Raw genomic sequence first — 16,110 nt, 5'->3', positions numbered from 1 at the left:
TACTAGTTTTAAGTACAACTCTAAGGAAGGCTACTTGTATTTTACCTGATTAGGTCAATAATACTGTAGGCTATACTATACTTTAACTCCACAAAATTTCAGACATACTGTAATTATTGTCCTTTTGACTTCACTACATGTATTTCACAGCTGAAGTTCCAACTTACTTTTCAAATCATGATCTTATATACTACTGGTCAAAAGATTTAGAACACCTCCATTTTTCCAGTTTTTACTGAAATTTAAAGTTGAATGTCTTCATGTACTATTAATCTTTGTAATTACAGTTAAAGCATTTACATTGGTAAATGATCATACTTCATTCACCATTGATTATTAGTACTGAGTAGTTCTTCAACCACTGATTATTAGTACTTTTACTTCAGTTAATGGTCTGAGTACTTCCTCCAACACTGATTATTATTATTTTTATTTCAGTAAATGGTCTGAGTACTTCCTCCACCACTGATTATTAGTACTTTTACTTCAGTAAATGGTCTGAGTACTTCTTCCACCATTGATTATTAGTACTTTCACTTCAGTAAATGGTCGGAGTACTTCTTTCACCGCTGGTTATTAGTACTTTCACTTCATTAAATAAGTACCACTGACTACAGGTTTGAATGCTACTGTCTCTTTAAGGTTCCAAAAAAAGTGACGTCTCGCGTGTGGTGCGTGCCTCAAGACCGGGAATTGCGCACGTTCGCTACTAGGCAAACTACAGACTTCTACATATCTCAGGTTGGTAAATTATCAGCTCATAAACTGTCCAACTGGGAAAGACATATAATAATAAACACTACTTAATCGATGTATATGCAGTTCATTCAATAAATTATATTATTGTGGTTCATTCATTTCCGAATGTCATGCTAATTCCGCTAGCTAGTTAGCTGGCTCGCAGACAGTTAGCCAGTGTTATGTAGACTAGCTATACTTAAATGCGAGTCCACTAACATTGGTTATGAGTTTAAAACGTGACTTTTGTATCTTACGTTCAGATTTTTTATTAGCCGGCTGTGTCACCTTTATTTATGGTCAAGAATTAGACTGAAGGGCAGCCGTGTGCAGCTAACGTTAGGTAAAAATGTTAGCAAGGACACATGGAAAACTGCCAACGTTAGATCACGCTGCTTATTTTACACTGTGCGCTTAAGTTAAATGTTAATGCACTGACAACCCTCTCTAAACATGTCCTTGGGAAAAGTTAGTGTCTAACATGAAAGCTGAGTGTGGTTCCAATGTAGATTGTACCCGAAGTGGTCATGTTCATGCCAGCATGGTGGCAGAGGAAGCACAACTGTCTGTGGGGTAAAGGAACCTGACACTGCCAGCCATTGAAATGAGCCTCTGACAGCTGTTGAATCCTAACAGGATCTGGTCAATGCTATGACCAAAATAAAGACTGATTGTGCCTGTGGGTCCACTTGGTTTGTTGTAGGCTTGTGAGTTTATGAGAAGGTCTATATTACTCCACATGGTTATGCCTTGCACATAAAGCCCCACATCATTGTTATTGATATTCAGTGTTGTATGCAGGAAGGTGACATTTTTATATTAGCATGAGCTTGTTTTGTCCAGCCATCAGTCTAAAACCCAAGGACATTCCATTTACAGTGATTTTTAAATAGAGGAAAAAAGGGCATTTTTGCTTGATGCCATTACAGATCATCAGTAATATTGTTCAGCTGGCAACATACATTATTGTTTGAAACTATCCTATGGTTTTCTCTGAATGTAAACCTATGTACATAGAAGGTAGACCATATTAAATATTTTATGTTCAATATCCATCCAATCTATCATGTGTCTTTGTCCACTGGCCTTTGAGGAAAAGACAAAGCTCCCCACGCATAGTGTTTGCTTAGATTGGGCCATAGAGGTTCTGATACAATTCTGTTGTATTTTTTAGACTTTTGTTGCATTTAGCACCACCAGCTGTGCAATTCAGTGACTTTAACCCCTGGTAGGTTCTTAAAATCTTACACCAGTCTCTTCTTATGTTTCTCCCAAAGCTTTTCTTGAAGAGTTGCTGTCATGCCTGCTAAAAAGACTGCCATCAAGAGGAAGTCTGAGGCTATTGTGGAGGATGATAAAGACCCCAAGAAAGTGAAAGGTAAGTTAATGGCCTTTTGTAAAAAGGGGGTTGAAAAAGGCTTGACTGGATCAATGTCTCTGCTCATGGATAACAAAACAATGTTTTTTTGTACGTTTATTAACTTGCTAGCCCAACTGAGACATAAAAATATGCTATAGATGTATTTCTAACTTGAGGAATCAAATTAAAGAGCTGTTAAGATAACAATACACACCCAGTTTATGTTAGGAAAACATGTGGCTATAAGAATGTTGCACTGCACCATCACAGCTTCAACAAGCTGCCTCATGTACCGGGACTGTATTTTTATTTTTCATTTATGCTACAGTCAAGTTTGTAAGACCAATAATGTGTGTGTGTATGTGTGTATGTGCCAGTTTCCCATAGGAGTCATTCCAAGGAAGCGGGTCAGGTTCTTGTTTTGGGCCAGGGTGATGTTGGACAGTTGGGTTTAGGTGAGGACATCATTGAGAGGAAGAAGCCAGCCCTTGTTTCCTTGCCAGAGAAAATTGTGCAAGTGATAGCTGGAGGCATGCATACTGTGTGCCTCAGCGACACTGGCCATGTAAGTGAATATGTCTTATTTCTTTTAAAAATTGCATGTCTAATTTCCTTCTAATAATTTAACTAAGGGTTTTAATTTAGATAAAGTGATTTGGTTTTTGTTCCCTCCAAGGTCTATACATTTGGCTGTAATGATGAAGGGGCCCTTGGTCGGGACACAACAGAGGAGGGGTCTGAGATGGTTCCAGCAAAGGTAACACTGGAGGAGAAGGTGGTCCAGGTGTCAGCAGGGGACAGCCACACAGCTGCACTCACAGAGGATGGAACTGTGTACATCTGGGGCTCCTTCAGGGTTAGTTACCTGCTGTTTTCAGCCACAGAGGCCTGTGTTTGGAAGTGTGTATGTTTGTGTGTGAGCAAGATTTTTCCTACAACCATTTAACTACTATTTTTATAACGTTTTGTAGCTTCCTCTACCCACAAAACTTAGGAGCACCAGTACTAATGTTCACCTTGCACATATGCCTGACCGTCACAGACGCTCAGTATGCGCAGTTTGAGGCCAGTCTTTTCAAAAGACATTTTCCTTCAGGATAGATACAAAGCACTTATCAGCTGGCACACAGCTGGTCAGAATAATTCACTATTCTTTGAGGTATGTCTCTATTTTGCAGCATTTTCTGAATCATGACAATTGACATATTCTATATAATGTATTTAAATGATATCATATCCCATGTTTAAAAAGGAGTGAGCTGATAATTTTAAAAAGCCAAGCACCATACCATCATGTATTATGCATGACCTAAATACGGCAGTCTCCAATATTGTCTTTCTGGCTTTTGATAGAGTCAAGCAACCAACTTCAGTTATACTCAACTGACTCGATGAATGACGATTTATAATCTGCAGTATATTGTTCAGGTGCATTTTCTTGTAACAGTCACCTCATCACTTTTTTTCCTGTCCCAACTTTTCTGCATGTTTAATTATTTTTTTAATAATTAATTAAATTAATTAAATAATTAATTAATTTTTTTTTTTTTTAGTATTATTATTATTTGTTCTATGTCAGTGGTATCAGTATCTTATTTCCTTTCAGCCCCATTTGGGGTAGGCCCTATATAAATATTTACGTAAAAGCTGAAATGAAAGTAGAATTACTCTTGACTGGAACCCCAGAAAATTACACAGAATAACCTGCTGACTGTTGTGAACTTGAGTCTGAACATATTAATCCTTTCCCGTCCAGGGCTTGTCCATCTCTACTCAGTACAACATCAACAATTTTGCAGACATTTGGATGTATAATTAACCAGTAGCTCCTTCTCCTCCTCCTTATTATCATCATCATTTCTATTATTATTACTGTTTGCAATAAACCAATCAAAATGTTTCTCTCTTTCTCTCCAGCTCATAACAACAGTGCAGCCTAACTTAATGTTTAGCACTTTGCTGGTTTTCTTTGATTTCTAATTCCAACCCTCCCACCTCAGCCTGCACAGCAGGAGCTGGGAAGCCTTAAACAGTCTTACAAATACAAAACCTAAATCAGCTTTTCAGCTTTTTCCAGCTCAATCACTTTATCCTCAATTTCATATTTTTTCTAACATCAAGCTTTTATCACCACTGACAACTTGAATCCTCACATATTCTCCTCCTTTTCACTTCATCAATTCTTTTATTGTCATGACTTGTTAATCTGTCCACCCTCCCTTTTCTCACAGAGCTATAGGAAAAATATCCTTGATCATTATGGTGAACAGTAAATGACTTGTATCACTTTGATTCCAATTAACTTTCATTCCTCTTAATGTGAGCGCAAGAGCAGATTCATTTCCTGTAATAACATCTCTTCTAGGCATCTCACCATCATTCAAGTACTCCAGGCTCTCTCTGCCCCCTCCTCAATTATCAAACCAATTGCATGCCTTGCTAATGCCACCCCCAAATTATCTCGCTCCCCCAAATCTTAGTATGGAAAAATCCTTGGAAATCTTTTCTGTTCTATTGGTTGTTATACTTGAATATAACAATTTCTTGGTCAGCTACACATCTCCTACTGCAGTATAAACTCTCGATCCAGTTTTTTACCCAACATAGTGTTTGAAGTGTGTGTGTGTGTGTGTGTGTGTGTGTGTGTGTGTGTGTGTGTGTGTGTGTGTGTGTGTGTGTGTGTGTGTGTGTGTGTTTATATATGTATATGATGTATGTGTGTATATGTAATATATCTTCTTGTCTATTACACATCAGTTTATTTTCATAACCCTACACACCTATTTATACCCTGTAGCTCAGACCTCCCCAAATGCAGCATGCTATGGGCTTGGGAAAAATAGGACTTCACATTTTAACTCATGAAAGAGAAAAGTGAAGCAATTCAACCATAGTTTGACGACCTTTCGTAAAGCCAGTCCTCACTGTTTTCCTCTCTCAGCACTTATCACTCCTCCTGTGAGAGAGCTCATCGGAGTTTCATTATTATACTCAGTGGCACACTGGCAATTACATCTCTATTACCTCTGCCTACCTTCAACATTCCCTCTTGATTTTTGAGGGTGATAAAATTGACTCTGTGTGAAACTCTGTAACCTCTGCTTTGAAAAATTCTTCAAACAATGTTTTTATGTGGGTATTACAGTACTAGGAAATACTGTAATATTGACATTGACACAAGTAGTGAATACAAAAAATGACTACATAGACTAAATTGCATTTATTAATACCATAGTCTGATTTTCCTGTTTGCAATCTTGCATTAATGCACTACTCAACTACTGCTGCTGCTACTACTACTACTACTACTACTACTACTACTACTAATGCACCATTAAAGGTATTTTGAATGGTGTTGTATGTTCATTGCAAGTATGTGCAAGTCGTGTACTGCTTGACCCAGCTCGGTTGTTATTGTTAATGGAAGAATCCAAAAAAAAGAAAATCATAACATTTTTTGGAAAAACATACAGTAGCACTGCAAATGTCCCCTGAAGATGAAGCGATGTTCCCAGTATGATGTATCATCATAACATTACAGCAAACACCAGAATAGTCACATTTACAGCCTGTATTTTTTATAACTCAATATGAGCATTGCATATCTCTGGGTTAAACCCATAATATTCTGGACCATTTTTTTCCCAGGATAACAATGGTGTCATAGGTCTTCTTGAGCCCATGAAAACATCTCCTCTTCCAGTTAAAGTCCCCATGACAGAACCTGTTGTGAAAATTGCATCAGGTAAGAAATAGTCCACTTCTGTGCCATATGCTTTTATTTGTTCGTTGCGTATTAACTTCTAACAATGTTTCTTTAATAGGTAATGATCACCTGGTACTGGTAACAGTCGAGGGAAATCTTTACACATCAGGCACAGCAGAACAGGGGCAGCTGGGAAGAGTGCCTGAGCATTTTTCAAACAGAGGAGGCAGGAAAGGCCTTGGTAAGTATCATAAGCCGCTTATAAAAGCGTGGAAGATTTTACATTGACATTACTCTATGATTTGTCATTGACCATAGATGTTTTCTTTCCTTGTGTGTTATGTATGTTAGGTGGTGTTCTTATTTACTGTGATTTCTGTCCTGTGATTTCAGGCCGGCTGCTGGTACCACAGATGGTAAAAGTCAAAGGGAAAGTTCACTTCACTGATGCCTTCTGTGGGGCGTACTTCACTTTTGCTGTATCAAAAGAGGGACATGTGTATGGATTTGGCCTCTCCAACTATCACCAGTTGGGTCAGTATGGCACGTCAGTGTGTAGTCATTTGATAATGTGAATTGATGCAACTTTAACTATAGTGCTATCTAACCTGAGTTTATGGTTAGCTAGAAGTCAGTTGCTCACACTCTATTGAATCAGACATTATGTGTTTATTGTGTGTGTCCTTACACCTATTTTTTATTCGACTGACTAGGCACTAAAAGCACCAAGATGTGTTTTGTCCCAGTAAAACTGACGTGCTTCAAGAACTCTACCACGTCTTGGGTTGATTTCTCTGGAGGACAACATCACACTCTTTGCCTTGATGCTGAAGGTAAAATGCAATTAACTGACCATATTTGACTCAGACATTTATTGACTGACACTTAAAATCTGTCCGGAAAGAATTACAAAGACTGATAAGTATCTATTACAACTTACGAGTTTTAAGTACAAAAGTAATATACAACTGATGTTAGAAGTCATGTTCTAGCACTAACACGGGTCTCAGCAGAGGCTCTGGTAACAGCCTGGGCTCCAGACATTATGTTTTTGGTTTGTCCGTCCGTCCGTCCCATTCTCATGAACATGATATTTCAGTAATGCCACAATGTTTTCAAATTTAGCACAGACATTCACTTGGACTTAAGGATGAACTGATTACAATTTGGTGGTCAAGGTCACTGTGACCTCACAAAACTTTTGTTTTCAGCCATAACTCATTAATTCATACTCTTCTGGCCATTAATAAATGGCCACTAATTAATGCAGTAACTAAATTTCCTGCAACTTGGCTGGTCGGCAGAGGCATAGAACCATGAGGCGGTAATTCTAGTTTGTGATTCAACAATATAACCCAAACAGAATGGTTGGAAAAAAGGCAATATACAAACAAAACATGAGGCATAAGTCACGTTGAAAGTTTCAAAATTATATAAAAACACAAGTAAAAATTGGACCATGTTGAAATGATTCTCTCTTCCTCATCTCTCAGGACAGGTATATAGCCTGGGCAGAGCAGAGTATGGTCGTCTTGGTCTTGGCCAAGGGGCTGAAGAGAAGAGTGAGCCCACACCTGTGATGGGGATGGAGCTGGCTAGTGGTGTGACATGTGGGGCATCAGTCAGCTACGCTGTCACCAGAGAAGGTGAGAAACAAAGCAAAGTGCAGCAGGGAGCTGAGTGACTGCTTTCTGAGTCTGTGTGAGTGTTTACTGCTTGCTTTTAAGGTGGCGAACTGCAACAAGTCCTCATACTTTAAAAATTAGATTTGTCATTTCTACAGTTCAGGTGAGGAAACGGTCACCATTCTTTCAGTACAGCAAAATACAGCACAGACAAACAGCCTCTTGTGTCAGTCACACTTTTTCTACGCACAACCATTCCCAATGAACTACTCTCTGACAGGTTTTACAACAGTAAAATAGCAGCCTGCTTCTTCTGCCTTTGTTATTTACATAGGCCCATCATTAATCACTCGATAGCAAGCTGTTCTTTGTCAGGAAAACAAACATCCGTTTCAAGTATAGTTCGATGTAAAGCAAATATCCGTTATTACTGCAAATTCTCTGTACTGCTAGCTGATATGAATTGGATTTTTCCAGCTGTGTGTCAGCTGTATTTGTGCAATATTTGAGCTATGTGGGTAAACAAAAAAGGATGCTCAGTCCTCTTAATGTTGGCTGTGCTTCCAGGATCTGTGTATGCCTGGGGCATGGGCACCAACATGCAGCTTGGCACGGGAGAGGAGGACGACGAGTGGAGCCCCGTGAAGATGACAGGCAAACAGCTGGAGAACCGTGCAGTAATGATGGCCTCCAGTGGAGGGCAGCACACAGTCCTTTTGGTTAAAGACAAGCAGGAGAGCTGATGTCCATCTCTGGCAGAGAATGACGGGGGAGCTTTTGATCTTTTTCAAGGTGGGGCCTTGCCTATATGTAGGGAGGGGGTTAATCTGTACGTGACTTCCTGTGCTGAGCCGAGGGAGTGTGAGAGGTGCAGGGCGAGGGGAGAGGTTCAGCCCCTTTTACAAGAACTCTGTTCTTCCTAGTGGGGAAAATTTTTGTGGATGTTCGGTAGATCATGACAAATGAGAGACTATTTTTTTAAATCTAGTTTTTGATGTTCCCTTTGAATTAATCTCATTAAAATTCACCAGTATGACTGTAAGATGGCATATGTGACGTGTTTGTGAATGTGACTGCATGTACGTAAAGGAAAAGAGAGCGCAAGCCTTTTAATGACTTCCCCAAACAATAGTCTTTTTAATGTGTTTTTTTCCTTTTCTTTAAAGCAATAATTTCATTGACCTTGGTTCAGACAGGACATTTATACTCGGTGAGTTTAATATGTGAGACTACTGTTATTCTACCTAGGGCACACGAAATTGTTGTGGCTATTTGGACATTTGGTAACGTGTATCCTGCATTTTGTTGGTTTCCCTGTCTGAAAATAAAGATAACATTTTAAGTTTTTAAGCCTTTTCTTAGCCTATGCATCAACTATGTTGTGACTATTTTCGTAATCAATTACGTGATATTTTTAATTGTAGTAGTAGTAATGATAGTTATTTTCCAATCTAAAATACCAAAAATTCACTGGTTCCAGCTTATCAGATGTGAGGATTTGCTGCTTTTCCTTGACTTATATGACAATATGCAGGATGTCTTTAGGTTTAGACCATTGGTTGGACAAGAAGTGTATTTTCAACTCTGGGAAAATGTGATGGACATTTTGAACCAGTTTCTGACATGTTGACAACAGTAAGTTGACTAATCCATAGTATCCATAGTAACTTTTAATATCTCCAGTTTGAGGATGCGGGCACAGTTTGTTGTTCACATCTTTACTACCTTAGAGGAGCTGTTTGACTATTGCTACATAGCCAACATTAGCATTAACATCTATTTTCTTACCAGTCTTGAAGAAACATGAAGCATCAAACTTCATTCCTTTACTTGCCTAGAGCTGTCTCCAGCGGTGGAGAGCAACCCTCTTGTTTTGCATCTATTTCTGTCTCTTTTCTTCTACTGAAGTAAACAAGCTAACCAGCTATCCCAGGGCCACTCGGTAAGCGTTGTCACTTTTAGATACTGAGTCACTGTGCCATCCAGTCTGCACTGAAGAAGTAGCACCTCTCAGAGGGTGTTTTATGACCTCTTGTCTTGTGAATGCAAGGATGGCTGAAGCTCTTGGCAAGACTGGTAAGTAAACAGCTATTAAAGCTTAGCTTGGCTATGTACCAATAGCAAAATATACCAATAGCAAAATATACAAATAGCTCCTTTAAAGAAAAAAACTTTAAAGTTAGGTCTGACCTTATTGCTGAAACCACCGCTGCAGGGAAGGAGCGAAACACAGTTGCGTTTCAGTCCGATCTGATTATCAGTGCCTTTCATCTTTGCAACAGAGCTAATTTAATTTAGACAATTATATGTTCATTAGTACAGGGCATTATCATCAGTTCTACAGACATGTCAATTTTCAGCCACTGGAAAAAACATCTGCTTTGCTTGCGTATGGGCACAGCTGCCCAGCAGTTGCACCCTAGTTGCTTTAAGTCTATTATGGATGGAAACACCGCATTCCATACGCGTGGAGTCATGAATGTAAATCAGAAACACTTAAGGATGCAAATGATGGTACAAGTACATACATCAAAGCTACATGCCTTTGTGTTTTATCTGGGGTGAAATGCACAGGGTCCTTGTTTGTCTCATCTTGCTTTCATCTGACCAAAAGAGCCGATGATGAAGTACAAGGGCTGAGTTCTGTGAAAAGCCCTTGTGGCAAAAAGCTTCTCAAAAAGCTTTGAAATGCTAAAGTGTTTTTCATAAGCAGTTAATTGATCAGAGTGAATCTCTTCCCTTGTTTGTTTCTCTGCCCGGCGATGGATCTTGTACAGTGGCTGTTTTTAAAACAAGATCGATGATTGTGCTTAACTGTTTCCGAGGCTTCTGTTTCGTTTCGGTGTAAACACTTGAATCTGAAATGATTCTGGATACTGAAGGAAAGTCAGCTTTCTATATCACAGCTGGAATGTATTCTGCAAATGTTTTAAGAGGTTCGAGGTCATCATCATACATTTTTTTTCTTTTTCTATCATAGTAACTACTAAAGACCCACTATAATACCTCACAAAAAGATATTGTCTTAAACATTTTTAACTGAACGAAAGCCATATAGTCTGCTTTGGAAATAACTCAACCAAAAAGATAATTTGACATTTCACTCTGTGTACTGTGACTGCAGTTTTGGATACTTTCACTGATGAGTCAACCAACCCCTTAATATTTTTTAGACATTAACATTATCTTGCTTGAAATTTTGCCTCAGTTCAGTAATGAGCTGCTCTAGTGCCAAACACCAAGCTGAGGAAAACATTCAGTCATATTATGATGCATGCAAATACTTGGAAGTAATGAAACCGTTTAAATGACCTTTAGACATGCATCATTTTTTTTTTTAACTCAGCGTGTGAATTTTAAGTCACATTTTGTTTTTGGATAATTTCCTGAAACCTCCAAACCACATTAGATGTTTTAAACCTGTTATAAAATGTAGTTGTTGTGTTACCTCTCTTTGGTTCTGCACCTTAAAAACCTCCAAGACCTCAGACCTCCAAACAAAACCATTCTCTGCGTAAACATACTGAAAGTTAAATGGGACTGATATAAGGCGCGGGGTAAAGATGGTTGTCTATGACATCCGTTAACAGCTTCACAGATGTCAAAGATCCACAGACACCTCATACATTCCGAGCAGAACGAGAGAGATTCATGCAGGAATTCAGACATCCTGTGATTAATTCCTTTCACTCATAGAAAGTATAACAGGATTTTTCATAATGCACCTCGGCTCTAATCTTCCTCTTGTTGAACTAATCACACAGGAGACCGAAAGAGTCTCAGGCACCTGCACTGCCACACATTCACTCTAATAATGAAGAGAGCCAAATTAATCACAGCTATTGGCTGCTCCATTCAGAGCTGTGCACAGGGCTTTCATGAGCTTTTGTTTTGATAACATTGCCTTTGTGTGCACTTTACAGTACACAGTACAGCCTGAAACAGACTCGTGAAAGGCTGCATGGTGCATTCATGAACGATAGTGTCACACTATTAAAATTCTAACCTTTACAATGAAACACATCCTTCACCATTTAGCGCTGCCTTGATTGGGATGTGGCGGCCTTTGAGTCACCCTGCTGTTTTTTTTAATTAACTTGTCATTTCAGATAGCATTGAGTGCTTTTTCTCAAGTATGTCTTAATCAAGACATCCAAAGTTTTATGATGATTTGAATGCTCTGGAGGGGCTTTACTCAGCGTTGTTTTCATCAAGTGGTCCATCATGGTGGCAACCTGTTGAATATGATGCAGCGGGAAGCTCCTGTCCAAATAATTTCCTTCATACTTTCTTCACAGTCTCTCTGTTACACACAGGGAAATAACTTATTCTGGAGAAAATATAAAGTTTAAATGTATGTGTGTATGTGGAAAGTTTAACATTGAGTGATTTGATCGATAGAGAGCAAATGTAGCCTCAACCACATCAATGCATTACCTGCAAAACAGTTTTAAAAGGCTTAACATCCATTTAATACCGTTTAATAGGTTACATTTTGCAATTGGAGATTAAAACACAAGAGGAATGCTGCTCTGTACCTTCAGGGAATTCTCCAAACCCCTCAAAAACATTTGTAAATGTTATCTTTAAACAAGCACACAATTCTGTCCAATTCCCTCACCCATCCTGTGTCTTGTGCCACACAACAACAACAACAACAACAATGAATACCTGTGGCTGATGCATTAATTAATGTATGAAATACTAAATGAAAAACTCAAATGTTTCCATGGCAGAGGAGATGTTGTTTTGCTTCAGCTTTTTGAAAGCTCTAATAAGAGAACAGTCTACTGTGAGAAAACATGCATTTCTGTGAGCGTGTGCACAGGAAACTAAACAGGGTATTATTAGCAAATGAATATCTCTCTTGCTGTTAAGCTGCTGGTACTCCATTGCCTGTGGACCATACTTATAATTACTGGAGATTGCCTTGATAGATTGGACTCCTCGTCCGGTGGGTTGAGGGCTTCACTTGAGCCCCACAGCGGAGGACCAACAGCTGTGCAGGAGCTGGTAAGAAGAGCCAATTGCTTGATGTGATGCATATTTACACATTTGTTATGTTCACCGGATGACACTGGGCATTAAACCCTGTTAATGAAGCACCGCAGTGTGTGACTCATCCCTTTAATGGACTTTTCTTGTTATTTACTTGACGTCTGTGTCATATTGATTGTGTGCTAATGACTTAGAGACGCCCACGTAAACTATGATCTTATTAAACACCTTTATGGATGGAAGCTGAGGAGAGATGCAGCTGTTACAAAGGGATGGGTCCAGTGAAGGAGTTTGCCTGTCCAGACTTGTAGGGGATGGTACTGAGATTATTTTTTTGGGTAGAAGTAGGGGCAGTCTAAATTTTTGGGGGACCAGAGGATGCTCTCAATTTATATTTTATTTCAGCCCTCTTTTGCAAAATAGCTACATAAATACAGGGCTTAATTTGTGCCAAAACTTGCCAGAATGGGATCCCAGATTGGGACTGACACATATTTGATGGATCTCTGGCAGAGGAGATTGATAGTCAGACAGATGTAAACATGCCAATTAGTTTGGTTCCTTAACCTGCTTGATTCTCTGGGTTGTAAATAGAGCTTTCAGCCCTAATTCCATTTCCCCCCATCGGCAGTCCGCAGAAGGAAATGACAAGGAAGTGAAGGGCCAGTCATCGAGAGATATAGAGAGAGAGAGAGCTGCAAGCCATAAACAACTGTTGCTACATGTCTCCCTATGCTGATTTTGTGAATGCTCTGATTATTAAATGTAAATAAATAATGCTTTATTTGTGATGACAGTTTTGTTTTGTTTACAGCTACAGCACCTTGACACTGCCCAATCAGTTCCAGATACCAGAGTCACACTGGCCATCAGGAGCACCAGGACAAATCCTGGTGGGCGCCGCGAGCCTCAAGCAAAGATGAGGAACAGGCTTCACAGGTCTGGAATACTTTCATCTTACTTACTCCATACAGTCTTGTAGTCCTCAGCCCCAACCAAAAGGCCACAAAAAAGTTCATAACTTTGTTCACACACGCAGTCGTACTCCCCAACACCTGTAAACAGTATTTGAGGAGTAAAATTAGGGGAGTTGCCCTTTAAAGTGTACACTAATCGCACACATTAGAAGTTCCATTAAGGTATTAAGATTTAAACTGGGTTATATGATTTATAAATGTACCAATTTAACATTATTATATTTACATATATTTATTTATTATATCACATTTTGACAAATCAAGAGCAGGGTTAAAAGAAGACATTTTTAACCATGGGGTGAGGCTTGCTCTTTTAGAAAGTGAGGTCTTAGGTTCAGCCCCCCCACCCTCATCCCAATAATTCTCATCCAGTCCCTTACGGCTCTCAGCTGGCAGATGGCACCCAGTTTGAATCCCCGTCACAGCTCCTCAGCAGGGATTACCCGAGTATTTGGCGCCTTGTAAAACATCAAGAAAAACTTGCTCCAGAATGTTTTGTACTTCTGGCATTTTGTAAACACCTCAGGGAACTTGAAAGTTTGATGATCTGTCAGTCTATCATACAGAACAGCAGGACAGCTCATCAAATGCATTATCCAAATCTCTGCATAATCATCAGCTCATTAACTGATTCCTTATGGGTATGTCTGTAATTTTGGGTTATGTGGTTTTGACTCAGCGCTGGCAGGTTGTGCACTGCTTACCAAGATCCTCTGTTGTGTGAAAAGCCTCACTTTCACTATGTAGATGTCTGCTGTTATGATGAAAGAATTACATGGCTGCAATGCTTTGGTGTAATGGAGCTCAAGTCGTGCTTCTGTTCAAGCTGCCAAACAAGATAATTGTGTTCCATCAGGCCAAGCAGCAAATCTGCCTTTGCAGTGTTAGTGAGGAGCAAGACATCTCCCTCACTCACTTAGATCTCCTCGCAAAGTTCCCCTCACCGACAAATGAAAAGGGGAAGTCACATAACAAATGTCACCTAGATGAAACAGAAAAGAAAATCTTACTTCAAAACTATTGGCTGTTCCAAGCTTTTGATGTTAGTAAGGAAATACTAGCATCGCAGCAGTAAGAGCTGTTATTAAAGCTGCAGCAAGATCCACTCTCTGTTCTCGTTTCCCTCTGTTGATTTGTTTAAGTGCATGTGCGACCATTAGTAAGGGTCAGAAGATGAAAGCTTTCAATTTCTTCTTGTCACTCTGGAACTGGTCTACAGGACATATGTGTGTGATCTGTGCAAATTATTATTTTTTTTAAAAATGCCTGTTGCATGTGCATTCAGGCTCCCAGAACACCTCAGCCCACTCATAGTGTTTGACTAAATTATTCATTTTGTTTTTTCATTTGTCTTTTACACAGCGAACATATAGGCATGTATATTTCATAGGGAACATGCTGTATGTTCTGCTCTGTAGCAGAGAGGAAATCTTCAGCAAGTCCCGTAGCCCCCCCTACCCCCTACGCCATCATCACAAATGTCACTTTCTGTCTGCTCTGCCTGATACCAGCTTTGTATAAGAGCTTCTGAGTTTACCGTCATTTGAGTGGGATATTTCAACATCCACAAGACTCTGAAAGAGGAATGCGGGAGAGCGATGCCATCTAAACAGTGTCTGTTCTCCGACACATCATCAGTCTTTCAGCAGAGAGTGATTTCAGCCCTTTAATGTGTGTAAGAATTTCAGTGAAATACCACTCACACATGTCATCTATGGACCATGACATAAAAATAGCCAAGGTTTGTGATTTTCAGCACATCTTCTGTGAGCCTCACTGGCATTTACAGTAAGAATGTCTCATTCAAGTGTTAACTGCATCTGCAATAATGTCACAGTCCTTATCAACCAGTCATGGCTGTTTGTACTCGACTTGCACTCCAATGTGACCCGTCCAGTTGAGTGTGCACAGTCTCCACTCAATGAAAATTAATTCTTTTAAAAAGATTGTACAGTGGTTTATTTTATTATTTATTTTTCCACAATGAGTGTACAAAAAGTGTGAATAAAGTGGTAGTCTGACTTCGTGTCAGTCGTGGGCTTTGGGCCTGTGTAATTTAAATGATAAGGCTTGTGTTATTCTACATTTGCCTTAGTGTCAATAAATTGTGTAGAAGGACAAGAAACAATAATAAATTGTTCGTGTCTATGTAGCCAAAGCCTGATGTAACATACTCCTCTGTGCCATAGAGCTCCGTTACGGTCCAAAAAATATTAAAAGCACATGAGTGAGCCACACTGTGTACTGGGCGTTATGTTCCTTCATTATCAAGAACATGGGAACTGTAATTTATTTTGAGTGAATCCCTCATACACTGTGCTGCTGTTGTAAATACTTAATAGAGCAAATCGCCCATAAGAAATACACTGTGTAACTTTTTTTTTTTTTTTTTATTAAATATATATTTGTGTCTCATTTGTAAAGATATAAAGATATATGTCTTCAGTAGGAGTGAATGTGCTCATGGTGAGAGCCACAGACAGGTTGTGGAGGTTCATAGGATTTGTTGACAATAACAGAAATATAATATATCACCAGCCTTATCCTTTAATTGTTACACTGTAATATGAGTTATTTCTTCAGGGCATCTGGAGTCCAGACACCCCGATATCATCCCTGACTTATTTCACATTGTGCTTTCATTTGTTCAGTCACATTTACACACGCATTTTAGAAGCATCTTATTCACCCCGTGACCTGTGACCA

The 16,110-nt window shown here is 39.3% G+C and overlaps 1 protein-coding gene across 1 annotated transcript; it reads left to right on the top strand.

Annotated features, from left to right (window-relative positions):
- The first annotated feature begins 656 nt into the window (after positions 1-656).
- Positions 657-8,774, top strand: rcc1 (regulator of chromosome condensation 1). The gene is made up of 10 exons (XM_022760579.1): positions 657-741; positions 2,016-2,116; positions 2,476-2,663; positions 2,775-2,954; positions 5,747-5,843; positions 5,923-6,045; positions 6,198-6,338; positions 6,518-6,637; positions 7,298-7,450; positions 7,997-8,774. The coding sequence occupies exons 2-10, from the start codon at positions 2,038-2,040 to the stop codon at positions 8,170-8,172; spliced, it is 1,257 nt and encodes a 418-aa protein (XP_022616300.1). The 5' UTR covers positions 657-741; positions 2,016-2,037; the 3' UTR covers positions 8,173-8,774.
- The last annotated feature ends 7,336 nt before the right edge of the window (positions 8,775-16,110 follow it).

The sequence above is a fragment of the Seriola dumerili genome, unplaced genomic scaffold (assembly GCF_002260705.1).
Source record: "Seriola dumerili isolate Sdu_G_001 unplaced genomic scaffold, Sdu_1.0 BDQW01000341.1, whole genome shotgun sequence".
Lineage (NCBI taxonomy): Eukaryota > Metazoa > Chordata > Actinopteri > Carangiformes > Carangidae > Seriola > Seriola dumerili.
The sequence above is the reverse complement of the archived record's forward strand: the minus strand, read 5'-3'. Positions and strand labels throughout refer to the sequence as shown.